This window comes from Chiloscyllium plagiosum, chromosome 25 (genome assembly GCF_004010195.1).
Source record: "Chiloscyllium plagiosum isolate BGI_BamShark_2017 chromosome 25, ASM401019v2, whole genome shotgun sequence".
In the NCBI taxonomy this organism is placed as follows: Eukaryota; Metazoa; Chordata; class Chondrichthyes; order Orectolobiformes; family Hemiscylliidae; genus Chiloscyllium; species Chiloscyllium plagiosum.
The window spans coordinates 15,604,166-15,619,494 of record NC_057734.1 but is presented as its reverse complement, the minus strand read 5'-3'; the positions used below and the strand labels follow the sequence as shown (position 1 = coordinate 15,619,494).

Below are 15,329 nucleotides of genomic sequence, written 5' to 3'. Positions count from 1 at the left end.
AGAGAGTTTTTCCTGAAAGGAAACTTGGCTCCTTGCCATCTCCAGAGAGGAGAAAATTCCACCTCAAGACTTTATCATCGCAAAAATTGTATTCAGAACTAATGAATGTCCGCTGCTGCTGATATCAGGAAACATGTGCATATTATCTAATCAACCTGTTCAGAAATATTATGCACCTCTGCAGCAGGTTGGACTTGAACCTGTGCTTACTCCACCACTTCCTCTGACAGCTCATTCCATATACATACCACTCTATGTGAAAAAGTTGCTCCTTAGGTCCCTTTTAAATCTTTCTCCTTTAAAATTATGCCCTCTAGTGGGAAATAGCTGCAGCTTATTCAGCCCCTCCGTGTAGCTCAAACACTCCAACACTGGCAACATCCTTGTAAATCTTTTCTAAACTCTCTCAAGTTTCACAGCATTCCTCCCATAGGGAGACCAGAATTAAACGCAGTATTCCAAAAGTGGTCTAACCAATGTCCTGTACAGCCACAGCATGACCTCCCAACTCCTATACTCAATGCACTGACTAATAAGCATACCAAAAGCTGCCTTTACTATCTTATCTACCTGTGGCTCCACTTTCAAGAAACTGTGAACCTGCACTCCAAGGGCTCTTTGTTCAGCAACACTCCCCGGGACCTTACCATTAAGTGTCTAAGTCCAGACCTGCTTTGCCCTACCAAAATGCAGCACCTCCACATTTTTCTAAATTAATCTCAATATGCCTCTCCTTGGCCCACTGGCCCATAAAATCAAGTTTCTGTCTGAGGTAAGCTTCTTCTCTGTCCATTGCACCTCCAATTTTGATGTCATCTGCAAACTTACTAACTATACCTCCCATGTTCGCATCTAAATCATTGACATAAATGGCAAAAAGCAGTGGACCCACCACAGATCCTTGTGACACATCTCTGGGTCACAGGCCTCCAGTCTGAAAGTCAACCCTCTACCACCACCCTCTGTCTCCTACCTTCGAGCCTGTTCTGTATCCAAATGGCTAGTACTCCCTGTAATCCGTGTGATCAAACCTTGCTGATCAGTCTACCATGCGCTTAGAAATAAAATCATGCAATTGATGTAACACTTTTCAGTTTCATCTGGAAGAAAGATTATGCATTGGTTGTACATCTGAATTCCTTTATTGTAAACAAGAAGTCCATTTTGCTTTAAGAGAATCCTCAACAGAAAAGAAGTCTGTCAATTGAAGATTTCTACAGCTTTCTGGGTGGTGCATTGGAGAAGGGCTATGGAAAATTGAAAGTTCAGCCCAGGACCAGACTACTAAAAGAAACCAAAATCATAAAATAAAAATGATAGTGAGGATAGTCAGGTATACAAGAATTTTAGGTTTACCCATATCAAATAGTTAATTTTTGTCATCCTTTAAACTCAGGTACTGAAAAATCTTTTTTTTAAATCAAGTGATTTGTTTGGTTGTGTTTCAGATTAAGTAAATATTTGAGCTGTTAATTGCAAGTGGTTCATGTTTCTTTGAATTTCTTAACAATATGTATTCAACTAGTCAGTCCAGACGTGGTTCAGAGCAGCTTTGACCTGAATGGCACTCTGTATTGTGTATAATACCTAACATTTAATATCTATTGGGCTGCAATTTGCTGTGTGCTTGATTGGCTCGCTGTTTTTCTGTTCTCCCGCTCTTCATCTCAGATTTATTTTGCCTTTGAAATTGCTGATAGTGCACGGCAATAACTGTAAAGTGAGAGTCCTTAATCAAAGGAACATCTGGAATTAAATGATTTAGACTGAGCTAATTTAATGTCAGGGGTTAGTTTATCTTAGATGGCTAGATGGGGCTGATTGGCAGTGCAGAGTGGTGCCAGCAATGTGAGTTCAATGCCCACACCGTCTGAAGTCCATAAGGAATTCTCCTTCTCAACCTCTACTCTCGCCTGAGATGTGGTGACCCTCAGGTTGATTCAGAAAGAGATCAATCTAAAGACTAGATTGGATAATGGAGGAAAGAAAAAAGTAAAGTAAGATGTTTTTAAATCCAGTCCAGAGAGGTTGCTTGGCATCTGTTAACAATTGACACCTCATTACACTGTTAATTACTGAACTTTGTGGCAAATTTAGTGGACAAAGAATGGGCAAATACAGTTAATTCCATGAAACTTGAGGGACTGAGAGGTGAGTTATTTTGGAGGAAGCGAAGGGCAGGACAAGTTGTGCAGTATCTTGTGGAAAATTGCTGTTCATGTGCTGTCTGCCATTAATTTCTGGCTGATTTGCACATTAATAGCTCCCTGCATTTTTCAAAACCCATTAAACCCTTAGTGTTGATGGTTCGTTCATCCTCTGATGATCGATGCACATCCTCCCAAAGACCCAGAAAAGATTGGCAAATCTTTGAATCTCAGCAGTGGAAGTCTGAATACATAAGCAGTTTTCACCTCCACTTAATCTTTGCTACTAGAATATGTTTCACAGGTACTGGTCGCCCTCTTATATCTTATATGTTTGTTATATACACCTAAACAATGAGTTTGATGGTCAGTTTGGGTATGTGGACTGTAGACTTAATCCATTTCTTGAGGGAGATACATTCAGTCAGCAAACAGTTCGAAGTCTACTTCATGTGCTCAGTAACCACTACCATCAATGTGTTTTTGAGAAATACTGTTCACTTTGTTTTTGGCAGATATGCAGTATTTAATGAGGATGGCTCTCTGGCTGAACTAAAAGGCTTTGAAGTGAAGCGACGTGGGGAATTGCAGCTCATTAAAATTTTTCAGTCTTCTGTCTTTGAGGCCTTTCTGAAAGGTACCACGCTGGAGGAAGTGTATGCATCTGTTGCTAAGGTAGCAGATTACTGGTTGGACGTATTATACAGCAAGGTATGAGTAACAAAATGAACTGATAGTGAAGCTATGCAGTCACATCTAATTTCTCTAGTGTCCCCCATTTGAACTACAGTCTGTGTTTTGAGCTGAGGATTGCTTTTGCTATTCAAGTTCATTTCCTGTTGTTACTTGCCATCAAACAGTAGAACAACTACCATAAACCAAAATCACTAATTTGAAGTGATGGAATTCAATAGGATGGATTGGAAAAGTTCGCATCTCTATTTTTAAGTTCTCATACAGAGAACTGTTAACTCTGTACAGAGTAGTACATTTAGTATATGTTAAGCACTTGAACCATGATTGCAGGTAAATAGAATTAAAAGAGGTTTGGTGAAAGTTTCTGTTAAATTAATTGAAGGCTGTTTAATGCCTTCAAAGAGTTCACTCAGTTCTTCTCCATGCAATTCGTTATTAATGCTTTATAAATTATTTTTGGTTAACTAAACTGTTCAGAGTTGAAATAATATTCCCAAAAAGTTAGCTATGATTACAACCTTTTTTCCAGACTTAAAGCTGAAAAAATGCTGGTTTGCAGCCCTTTGGTAAAAGACTGAATTTCTTCTTAAGCCTCAACTAGTTTGATCTGTTTGAACTGTAAACGTAAGCAATCTCATAACAAAAAACAGAAACAGAACTAGGACATTCCTTCCTTTCAACTGATTCCACCGAATAGTTCGGTCATGGCTAATCAACTGCTTCAGTTTTGGGCTTCCTACAAAATACCAATTAACCCTTGTTAGATTTTTGATTCTCTAACAGAGTATAATCTGAACGAACATCCTTTGCTGTTCAGATTGATTAGACAAGGCCTGTGTCATCCCAGGAATTGGGCTAGTGAAAATTACGAGGCAATGTAAACTGTCCTAAGCAAGCTTATCCCTCCTTTGATAAACAGATCAACAGTACACTGTGATCCTGGTGTGCTCTCACCACGACTTCATTACGTTTTCACTCCAACCTTAGTAATAAAGGGGAGCATACCATTTGCTGTCTTGGTTCCTTGCTGTCCTTGCAGGACAACATTGTGTATAATGACACCAGGTCCCTCTCAAAGCCAAAAATTTCCCAATCTTTCCTTCCTACCAACGTTGATAATTTTGCAGTTCTCCACTAAAATTCCATTTTTGCCACTTGCTTAATCCTTCTCTGTACCTTTTGCAATTGTTATTGCTTCCTCTTCACAGATTGTCTTTCCACCTGTCATTACATAATCAATTATTTTTCTCTGTCCTCTCAACTCAGTCGTTAATTTAGAGAGTAATTTCTTTGAGTCCAAGCTCTGATCTTTGGCATTGCCCATTAATTGCAACCTGTTAACCTGAAAATAAGCAGACTTCTCTCCTTGATTTATAGGCAGCTAATATGCCTGACTCCGAGCTATTTGAATTGATCTCTGAGAATAGATCAATGTCACGTAAATTAGAGGATTATGGAGAACAGAAGTCTACCTCAATAAGTACTGCCAAAAGGCTTGCTGAATTTCTTGGGGATCAAATGGTGAAGGATGCAGGGCTGAGTTGCCGTTTTGTCATCTCCAAGAAACCCGAGGGTGCCCCAGTCACTGAAAGGTAAGAGAAAGAAAATCCTGGCCAACATATAATGTCCCTTCCTAAATTAGATAATCTTAAATTTTGTACCCTTGGCACCCTGCAGTAATTATTTGTATCTGGAATAAACCACAAGACCATATAAGTAAAAAAAAAAAATTGACTCAAATTGGAGAAAATACCTACAGTAATAAATAGAAAGAAAGTTTGGAGTTTCATAATATCATTAAAATAAGTCATATGTCAGTTGTGGTAGGAATGTGATTTGTCACAATTTATCCATGATTTTGAGTTTTGCCAGAGAAAACTAAACACCGAAGCTCAAATTAGTGTACCCATGAATGCAAGTTTCAGCTTGACTTAGCTAGTAAAGGTAAGGTGGCCATTGAGTTGCTCTCCCATTAGAGGAACACAACTGGTGTTTGCTTAACTTGCATATCACCAGGCTTTGGAGAAGGGTAGAAGTTTAGAAGGTGAGGCCTTCATGGTAACCTCAGCCACTGCATGAATTGAAGCCATGCAATTGGCGTCACTGACTGTCTAAGTTGAAAGTGATGGATTTTTAAGTAAACTGTAGATTTTAACATTATCTAGACTGAAACTGACACAGAAGTGCTTCCTTTTCAGAGATATCATCTTTCAGATAGCATATTAAATGCAGGCATGTCCAGACGCAGTATATCATAACAATTTAAAGACTATGTCTTGGCTAGCATTTTTCCACAATTAACATCACTCAAAATAAAATTAATACATCCTGTGGAATTAATGGGCAGTAATTCATTGGCTGTAAGACAGTTTATAAATATATGCAAGGCACAATACAAATTCAAATTTTATTCTCTTTCAGAGCAATTCCACTGGCCATTTTCCAGGCGGAACCAAGTGTTAAAAAGTACTATCTGAAGAAGTGGTTGAAGAATCCCTCATTACAGGACCTGGATATTCGATTAGTAAGTTGTTTTTTACTGAAGACAACTTTCTTCCATATCACACCCATTTTAATAATTACTTGGTGCTTGAAATTTTGAGCTTTTACTCCAAGTGTTCCCTAACTGCCATATGATTATTTGACCAGGTTACATTTAAGCACGCTGATCTCAGTATTTAAAGTTTAGGCATATCCAGATTTACACATGATGGATAACCAGCTAGGGAGTGTGATTAATTGTTAACAAGGAAACAGAAATTGAAAAAGGAGTAGATTAAAGATAGTTTAATCTATCAAAGTGTGAGAATTCACTGTGATTAGAATACAGTCGAAATGAGAGAGTGTCATTGGGGTTCAAGTGCACATATACCATTGAAAGCAAACTTGCAAACATCAAAAGTAAACAAAAGGGTATACATGTTACTGAGGCTTGGCGTTACATATGGAATATAAAAGCAATGACTGTTTTGCTGCAGTTATGCAGTTTATCTGTTGATTTGTATTTAACTGCTGTGCTCTGGTCTGAATATACTAATCTTGATATATGTGCAGCGACAGTGCCAGAATTGACCTGAAATGAAGGGATTTGTCCATTATGAGGAAGAGGTTGACTCTGATGAAGATGAGATGCTTAAAGAAAGATCTCAGTTTAAACTCTTGAAGAATTGGCAAGGGAGTAATTGCTTCTCTCTCTGTAGAATCCAGAACAAATGAAACAGTTTCCTTACAGGGAATGAATATTGCTAAGTACTGTTCCAGAGATTTCTAGATGGCCTTTTCAACGTTTTTGGTTAGCTAATGTATACTTGAAGTAAAGATATTAAAGAGCTGTAGAAATAATGGAAACCTGGAATCGTTTACAATGAAGGTGGCAGACAAAGTGGAAGTATCAACTGTTTCTCCACAAATTCTGGACAAAAGAATAGGATATAAATTAATAGAATTATTCACCCATTCCAATTTGGCTGTGGAGATCACCTCCATTTATAACACACTTCTGTTCCTTCTAGATTCTGGACTGGGATTATTACATTGAGCGACTTGGCAGTGCCATCCAGAAGATTATCACTATCCCAGCAGCCCTTCAGCAGGTTAATACTTAATTCCACTTAATTCTAAAGTTTCATTTACAAATCATTTAATTCTGCATTTCTAATAATTAAAAAAGTGTGTTTAAAGCCAGCAGTGATTAAAACTGATGGCAGAGAGAGGGAGACAAGTTCGTTTGCAGCTATGTATTTGGATAACACTGCTGTAAATGGTGAAGTATGAAACATGTAGATGCCAGACTTAGACTGGTTGTTAATGGAAATGTGTTAAATTGAGGCCAACTAGTTATGTTTTTTTCTGTAAACTAAGGTGAGTCAGCATCCACAGCAGGTTCAGTCTTGTATAGCTGATAGTGAATATTTAATAACCAGAATAAAATATTACAGTAATAATTTTGGATACACTTGATTCACTTTTTCAAACCTGGATTCTATTCTAGTCAAAATTAATAATAGAAATGTGCTGTATTATTTATACAATCTTATTGAGTTGTCTGAGCTGCCTCAACTCAAAAAAAAAGGATGGGCAGTTATCTGAGTGCCAAATTTTCCTTATTTTGATGCATTAATATACTTATTCACTCAGTCCACAAAGTGTCCACTGTGCTAAAATATCTAGAAATAATACAAATCCGGCTGAGGTGTGTTGATGAAATTAAGTGCATTTTGGAAGCAGTTCTGCTGTACCTGACTGCGCAGTGGTCAATGCTTGCACATAGTGGACAAAATATATTGTTCCATTCCCCAACATTATTATTTTGATCAGAAAAACAGCAATGAAGTATTTTGCAGATTGCTGCCCATGTTGTTTTACTGCCCAAGCAAAATACTTATTTCTGTTAGGAAAAAGGTTTTTTTTTCATTACTGGATCTTTCAATGGCACCTCATTCAGTTGTGGGTGCAATGGTACTAGGTAAAATTAAATGAAATGTAGTTACATTATAATGGTGTCCATTTTCCTTTGTGGCAATTAATAACCCAGTTGATACTACTTTTAGCATCATATATTAAATTACTAGTTAAGAGTATTCTGCTGACCATTGTGGATTAGTCTGTTTAATTATAACATCCAGTGAAAGCTGCTAAATTTGCTATGTTTAATTGCTGGATTTGCAAATGCTAGTACATGTCTAGTGGCCGAGCTGTACAACCCACCATACAACTTTGCGTAACTACAGAAAGCATCTTGGAATATCTGATCTTGTCTTTGTCCCATGTTTAGTTAAATGGGAATCATTCCCTTCCAGGTAAAGAATCCAGTCCCACGAGTCCGACACCCTGACTGGCTTCACAAGAAACTTTTGGAAAAGAATGATGTTTACAAACAAAAAAAAATTAGTGAACTATTCACTAACACTGGAGTCAGGCAGGTATGTATTCTCCAAAGTGAAGTGAATTTAGTTGGTGTTTGGTAAATAGCTTCCCCAGTTACTACCCTCTGTGTTTCAGTAGTGGCAGTTCAGTTATGTATTTTTGGCACTTTGCTTATTTACGATTCCTTGTTTTTCTTTTCATCGATAAACTACTTATTTTTCAAGTAGCTTTTATTTTACTAAAACATGGTATTAAATAACTTCAACCTGGATCAGTTTATTTCAGATTCAAAGGATTCTCTTGAGGTTAAGAGCAAGGTGAGCTGGAACCAGTTCAAATTCTGTTCTAAATATCATCCATATGTTTCAGGTGACATGTAACCAGCATCTGGTGAAAGACCAACAATCGCAAATTAGTGATTTAGAAGATTTTGGTGTTCCCAAGCGCAGAGCACAGCCAGTTATCCCGATCAGTACAAAGCGAAGGCGTGGTATGAATGATGAGAGCCAGGAACAATCTCAAGACCTAGAATTAACCCAATCTTGGAGAGAGATACTGGGTCCTCCACCACCATTGGGAAAGACAAAGGTAACCTGTAACTGGAATGCTGAAATTAAGTGGACTTGCTTTTACTATCGTTTCAATTTTATTAGTCAGAAACACAGAATAGAAATGTTAGTAGGCAGTAAAATAAAGGCTACCAGCTGATATTAAAGGACTGATATTAAAAGAGATGTTCTTGATGTATGGTAGTGTGGCTAGTCCTTTGGGTTGTGGCATGTCCTCGTTCTGTTGTCAACAAGCCAAAGGACTAGCCACACTACCATACATCAAGAACATCTCTGAAATGACAGCCAGACTACTGCGACCACTAGGACTTATAACAACAGACAAACCAACAGCCACTCTCAGACAACAACTCACCAAAACGAAGGACCCGATACCCAGTATGAGCAAAACTAACGTAGTGTACAAAATCCCATGCAAGGACTGCACAAAACACTATATAGGACAAACAGGAAGACAGCTAACGATCCGCATCCATGAACATCAACTAGCCACAAAACGACACGACCAGCTATCCCTAGTAGCCACACACGCAGACGACAAGCAACATGAATTTGACTGGGACAACACTACCATTATAGGGCAAGCGAAACAAAGAACAGCCAGGGAATTCCTAGAAGCTTGGCACTCATCCACAAACTCCATCAACAAACACATAGACCTGGACCCAATATACCGGCCACTACAGCGGTTAGCTGAAACTGACAACCGGAAGCGGCATGGACAGGCCACTATAAATGCCGGAGGAAACACCACAGAAGCGCTTCACAGGAGGCTCCCAAGCACTGAGGATGTCACCTAGACAGGGGACGAAACGTTTGCATAAAAAACTTCCAGTTCGGCGAACAGAACCACGATAACAGGTAGTTTTGAGGAAGCAGGAAGACTTGATCAGGCAAGCATAGTGGGAAAAGAATTGACAGAAGGATACGTGTAGCTAAGTGTGAGGTTATGTACTTTGATAGGCAGACTATTTTCTAAATGGAGAAAAGCTTTGGAAATCAATAGGGACTTGGGAGTCTTAGATCAGAATTCTCTTAAGATTAACATACAGGTTCATTTGGCAATGAGAAATGCAAATGAAATGTTAGCATTTATTTCAAGAGGGCAAGAATACAAGAGCAAAAATGTACTGCTCGGGCTGTAAAAGGCTCTGGTCAGGTAGCATTTGGATTACTGTGAGCAGTTTCAGGCCCTGTATCTAAGGAAGGTTGTGCTGGGTTTGGAGGGTGTCCTGAGGAGATTTACCAAAAATGATCCTGGGAAGGAACGGTTCCTCATATGAGGAGTGGTTGAGAACTCTGTGTCTGTACTTGATGGAGTTTACAAGGATGAGAGGGAGTCTGAAGCTTACTGTATACTGATAGGCGTGGATGCGAGATGTTTCCACTAGTAGGAGAGACTAGGACCTCAGTGTGCTGAGAGCTAATATTTTTTGGGAGGCAGATTGGACCCTTTCTGCAAAAGGAGCCTTGGTGCTTGCATAGAATGTTTATTTAATTGAAGGAGAGCCAACATATATAGCACAATAGGTTTGTACCTCTTTTGGACTCTATTCAGTAGTCCAAAACAGTTAGTAATATGGGATCAGCTTTGATTTTCATTTCAGTTTAAGTGCAACTTAATGCACTTAAGTATTTGAGCAGCAATCTACAAATAATAGTTTGTATCACCTACTTTTTAAAATTGTTGATTCTGCTCACACATTTGTTTAGAGCTGTCTGATGTTCCTCCTGGCCTATCTGCACAGAAAATGATTCTAACTCATCAGGACATTATACTGTCAAATATATCAGAATTATGAAGAATCATAGGTGCATCATATTCCATCTTTAGTCATAGGCATATTGCGTCTGTTCCTTCTTTTCAATTTCCCTATCTGCTTTTTAGCCTTGATACAGGCTTTTGCTGTGTTTATTTTCTTTTCCACTGATTATATAATCCAAGACCTTGAGGGCAAAAGTTCTAACTGTACTAAAAAAAATCTAAATTTTATTGTACTTTTCACTGATTTGAACATGGGAAATAAATCTAACTAAACTTGCAGCATTGCTGTCTAGTGTTAAACTGCAATTTAGCAAAATTCGGTGGTGGGAATTAGAGAAAAAGTTGTTTTGATTCTATGAGTTCTCAGCAAATTCCCGTAGACAGGAGAACTAAGAGATAGTGCCATTCATTCTTGCTGTTCTTACAGCATTTGTAAGAAAAGAATAGATATCTGTGCATTATCCCTTTTTCGTTTTGGTTCTTCCATTGAATGTGAATGTTGGTTGCAACACCAGCATTTTGTTACCCATCTCTAATTGGCTTTGTTGTAGTGGTAGTGAGCTGACTTCTTGAACCACTGTACTCCATCTGGTGTAGATTCACTTAGTGCTGTTGGCAGAACTTTTGGCATTTTGACCTGCAGACAGTGAAAGTCCAAATGGTGTGTGGCTTGCAGATAATGCTATTATCATACATCTGTTACCCTTGTCCTACTCAGTCATGGTCACTGATTTGGAAGGTGCTTTTGAAAGAGGATTGAGTTTGTGCAGTGCACCTTGTACATGCTGCCACTGTGCATCTGAGATGGGGAGTGTGACTGTTTTCAGTTGGTAGTGGGTGCTGCTAATCCATCAAACTGCTTTGTCCTGAGTAATATCAGGCTGCTTGAATGTTATTGTATATACATTCAGTCAGGCAAGTAGAGAGTATTCCAACAAACCTGACTTGTGGGTTGTAGGTAGTGGACAGACTTTGAGGAGATAGGAGGTAAGTTACTCAAAATTCGCAGCCTCCTTCCCTCTGTTGTAGCGCTACATGGCTGGTTCAATCAATTTCTGATCAATGGTATGCTCCCTGGATGTTTATTGTGCAAAGTCAACAATGGTCATGCCATCAAGTGTTAAATGGAGATTAAATTCTTTCTTGTTTGATATGGTTATCACCTAGCGCTTATGGGGCTTAACTGTTATTTGTCACTTAACAGCCCAAACTTGAATGTTATAGAGTCATAGAATCCTACAGCACAGAGACAGGCCCTTTGGCCCAAATTGATCCATGCTGACCAAAATGCCTGTCAATGCTAACCCCATTTCCCTGCACTTGGCCCATATCCTTCTAATCCTGACCTATCCATGTATTTGTCCAAATGCCTTTTAAATGTTGTTAATGTCCCTGCCTCACTACTTCTGCTGGCAGCTCATTCTATATGTGTATCCCTTTTATTCTTTCCCCTCTAACCTTAAACTGATGCCATCTTGTCCTCGATTCCCCAACCCTGGGAAAAAGACTGAGTGCATTTAACCTATCCATGCCTCTTATGATCTTATATATCTAAAAGGTTGCCTCTGAGTCTCCTACTCTCTAAAGAGAAAAGTCCTAGATTGTCCAACCTCTCCCTATAACACAGACCATTGAGTTCAGGCAACATCCTTATACATTTCTTCTGCACTCTTTCCAATTTAATAATATCCTTCCTGTAGCAAGGTAAACAAAACTGAACACAATACTCCGAACAAGTGGAGCCTCACCCACGTCCTCTATAACTGCAATATAACTTCCCAACTTCTGTACTTGATGCCCTAACTAATGAAGGTCAGTGTGCCAAAAGCCACCTTCACTGCCTCTTGTCTCCCTGAGACTCCACTTAGCGAACTGTGAACCTGAACTCCAAGATTCTTCTGTTTTACTACACTCTTTAAGACCCTACCATTCATCATGAAACTTCTACCTTGATTTGACTTTGCAAAATGCAAGACCTCATACTTATCTGTATTAAATTACATTTGCCACTTCTTAGCCCACTTCCCCAGATGATCAAGGTCTTGCTGCAATTTCTGATAACCTTCCTCGCTGTCCACGATACCACCTATTTTAGCGTCATTAGCAAACTTACTAATCATGCCTTGTACATTCTCATCCAAATCATTGATATAGATAACAAGCAGTAATAAACCCAGCACCAACTCCTGAGGCATTCCAATAGTCACAGACCTCCAGTCTGACAAGCATCCTTCCATTATTACCCTCTGCTTCCTACCATCAAGCCAATTTTGTATCCAATTTGCCAGGTCGCTCTAGGTTCCATCCGATCGAACCTTCCAGAGCAGCCTACCATGTGGAACCTTACCAAAGGCCTTACTGAAATCCATATAAGTTATGTTTACCACCCTGCCCTTTTCAACCTTCTTGGTCACTTCATCAAAGAACTCTAACAATTTCATGAGACATGATCTCCCACTCTCAAAGCCATGCTGACTAATTCTAATCAAATCCTGTCTCACCAAATGCATATATGTCTTATCCCTCAGAACCTCTCTCAAGTAACTTAACCACCATAGATGTTAAGCTTACTGGTCTATAGTTCCCAGGCTTTTCTTTGCAGCCCTTGAATAATGGCACAACATTCGCTACCCTCCAGTCTTTCGGGACCTCACCTGTGGCTAACGGTGATGCACAAATATCAGCCAGTTCCCTCGCAATTTCTTTTTCAGCCTCTTGCAGTGTTCTTGGATATATGTGGTCAGGACCACGGAGTTTATCCACCTTTGTACTTTCTAATACATCCGGCATCTTCTCTCCTGAAATATGGACTATCCCCAAGATATCACCACTAACTTCCCCAAGTTCCCAAATCTTCATGTCTTTCCCCATGGTAAACACAGGAGAAATATTCATTGAGAATCTCACCCATCTCCTCCAGTTCTACATGTAAATGTCTGCCATGGTCCTTGAGGGGTTCTATTCTCTCTCGAGTTATTCATTTTCCTTGAGTACCTCTTTGGATTCACCCTAATCCTTGGATTCAGTCAAGGCTATCTCATGTCTCCTTTTCACCCTCTTGATTTCCTTCTTCAGTGAACTCCTGTATTTCCTTTTTACCTTCAGGGATTCCCTTGATCCCAGCTGTCTGTACTTTAGACACACCTCCATTTTTTCTGGTCAAAACCTCAATATCACTTGTCATCCAAGATATTCCCTGTTCCTGCCAACCTTGCCCTTCACCCTTACAGGAACATATAGACCTTGAACTCTAACTATCTCACTTTTAAAGGTGTAGCATTTGCCAGAGGTCCCTTTTCCTGCAAACAAATTACTCCAATTGACCCCTGCAAGCTCCTGTCTAATTCTATCTACATTTGCCTTGTCCCAGTTTAGAGCTTGAACCTGGACCAGCTTTGTCCATTTCCATAACTAATGTTGATCTGAATGTCTTCTGCGAATGGACATAGGCTACTGCAGTATTTATGAATTTGGAAATTGTACTCAATATTATGCAATAATTAAGTCAGAAAGCAAAGGATTTTGCTGAACAACTGTTTGAAAAAACGTTTAAGTCATTTAACATGTAAATTCCCTATATCCTCTCAAATCCACATTTTTACCATAGCCCTCATGTATATGTTTGATCCTTGTCTATCTGTTTCTTGGGTCTGCAGGTTGTCCTTTTATATGGAGTGGAGATGTTGGTGTTGGATGAGGGTGGACAAGGTCAGAAGTCACACAAAACCAAGTTATAGTTCAAGTTTATTTGACTTCACCTGATGAAAGGGCAATGCTCAAAAAGCTTATGATTTCCGATAAACCTATTAAACTCTGATCTGGGGTCATGTGATTTTGACCTTTTTATGTGGAAGCATCATACAAAACGACATTTGGCATTGCACTTCGAGAAATTCTTTGTAAAGTATAGTTATTAACTCCTGTTGAGTGATTTTCACTGCTGTTTCTAATTTGAACACATTTATTTTGAGATTAGTGCAAGGCTATATGCTCTGAATTACGTGGGTAGCCTAGGATTAGGTGGACTGTTTTCTTGTCTATTGTGATGACCTGGATGGATTCTACTACACTGTAAATTCAAATTTATGATTAGATTCCTTAATTTTATACTTTCATTGCCAACTTTTCAACACTCGTAAGGTAGAAAAATGCTGCCATTGCACTAATTTTTCTCTCTTCAAGCTTATTTCAAGTGTTACCATTACAAAATGCTGCGATTTGACATGGAAACAGAAGTTATTACAAATACTCAGCTTAGGCAATATCTGTGGAGTGAAAACTAGTTGATGCTAATACACCAACATTCTGGTTTAGACTCATTATGCAAGTTTGCTGCTGGATCAGTTTTTATTTCCTGTCCTCAGTTGCGCTGGAGAAGGTGGTGGTGAGTGCTTTCTCAACTGTGACAACCCATGTGCTGGTAATTTGGAGTACTGTGTGCAGTTCTGGTCGCCTCGTTTTAGGAAAGATGTGGAAGCTTTGGAGAGGGTGCAGAGGAGATTTACCAGGCTGTTGCCTGGAATGGGGAATAGGTCGTATGAGTGCTAGGCCTTTTCTCATTGAAAACGGCGAAGGATGAGGGGTGACTTGATAGAGGTTTATAAGATGATCAGGGGAATAGATAGAGTAGACAGTCAGAGACTTTTTCCCCAGGTACAACAGAGTGTTACAAGGGGACATAAATTTAAGGTGAAGGGTGGAAGGTATAGGGGGGATGTCAGGGGTAGGTTCTTTACCCAGAGAGTGATGGGGGCATGAAATGCGCTGCCTGTGGGAGTGGCAGAGTCAGAATCATTGGTGAGCTTTAAGCGGCAATTGGATAGGTACATGGATAGGTGCTTAAGCTAGGACAAATGTTCGGCACAACGTCGTGGGCCGAAGGGCCTGTTTTGAGCTGTATTGTTCTATGTTCTAAGGAAGGAATTTTAGGATCTTGACTCCATGATCGTGAAGCAATCCAAATCTAGATGGTGAGTGGCTTGAAGGTGATGGTTTTACAATGTATCTTCCTTCTAGTTGGAAATGGTCATGGGTTTGGAAAGTGCTGTCTTAGGATCATCGGTGAATTTCTGCAGTGCATCTTGTAGATATGAGTTTCAGTGGTAGATGTATGTGAATGCGATGCCAATCAAATGGGCTGCTTTGTCCTGAATGGTGTCATGTTTGAGTATTGTTGGAGCTGCACTCATCCAAGCAAGTGGGACAGCCTTGGAGGAATCAGGAGGTGAGTTATTCGCTACAGTATGCCTCGCCTCTGACCTGCCTTTTAGGCACAGTATTTATATG

General features: G+C 39.4%; 1 protein-coding gene across 2 annotated transcripts in view; it reads left to right on the top strand.

Moving 5' to 3' along the window:
- The window catches only part of pole (polymerase (DNA directed), epsilon), a 157,711-nt gene that overhangs the window by 66,478 nt on the left and 75,904 nt on the right, over positions 1–15,329 (top strand). For both annotated transcript variants that reach the window (XR_006315365.1, XM_043715574.1), the window contains exons 25-30: positions 2,663–2,858; positions 4,221–4,435; positions 5,265–5,367; positions 6,356–6,436; positions 7,643–7,765; positions 8,079–8,297. Coding sequence is in view for 1 of the 2 variants with exons in the window: in XM_043715574.1 (XP_043571509.1) it covers positions 2,663–2,858; positions 4,221–4,435; positions 5,265–5,367; positions 6,356–6,436; positions 7,643–7,765; positions 8,079–8,297 (937 nt within the window). In the remaining variant the exon portion in view is untranslated. The remainder of the gene's footprint in view (positions 1–2,662; positions 2,859–4,220; positions 4,436–5,264; positions 5,368–6,355; positions 6,437–7,642; positions 7,766–8,078; positions 8,298–15,329) is intronic.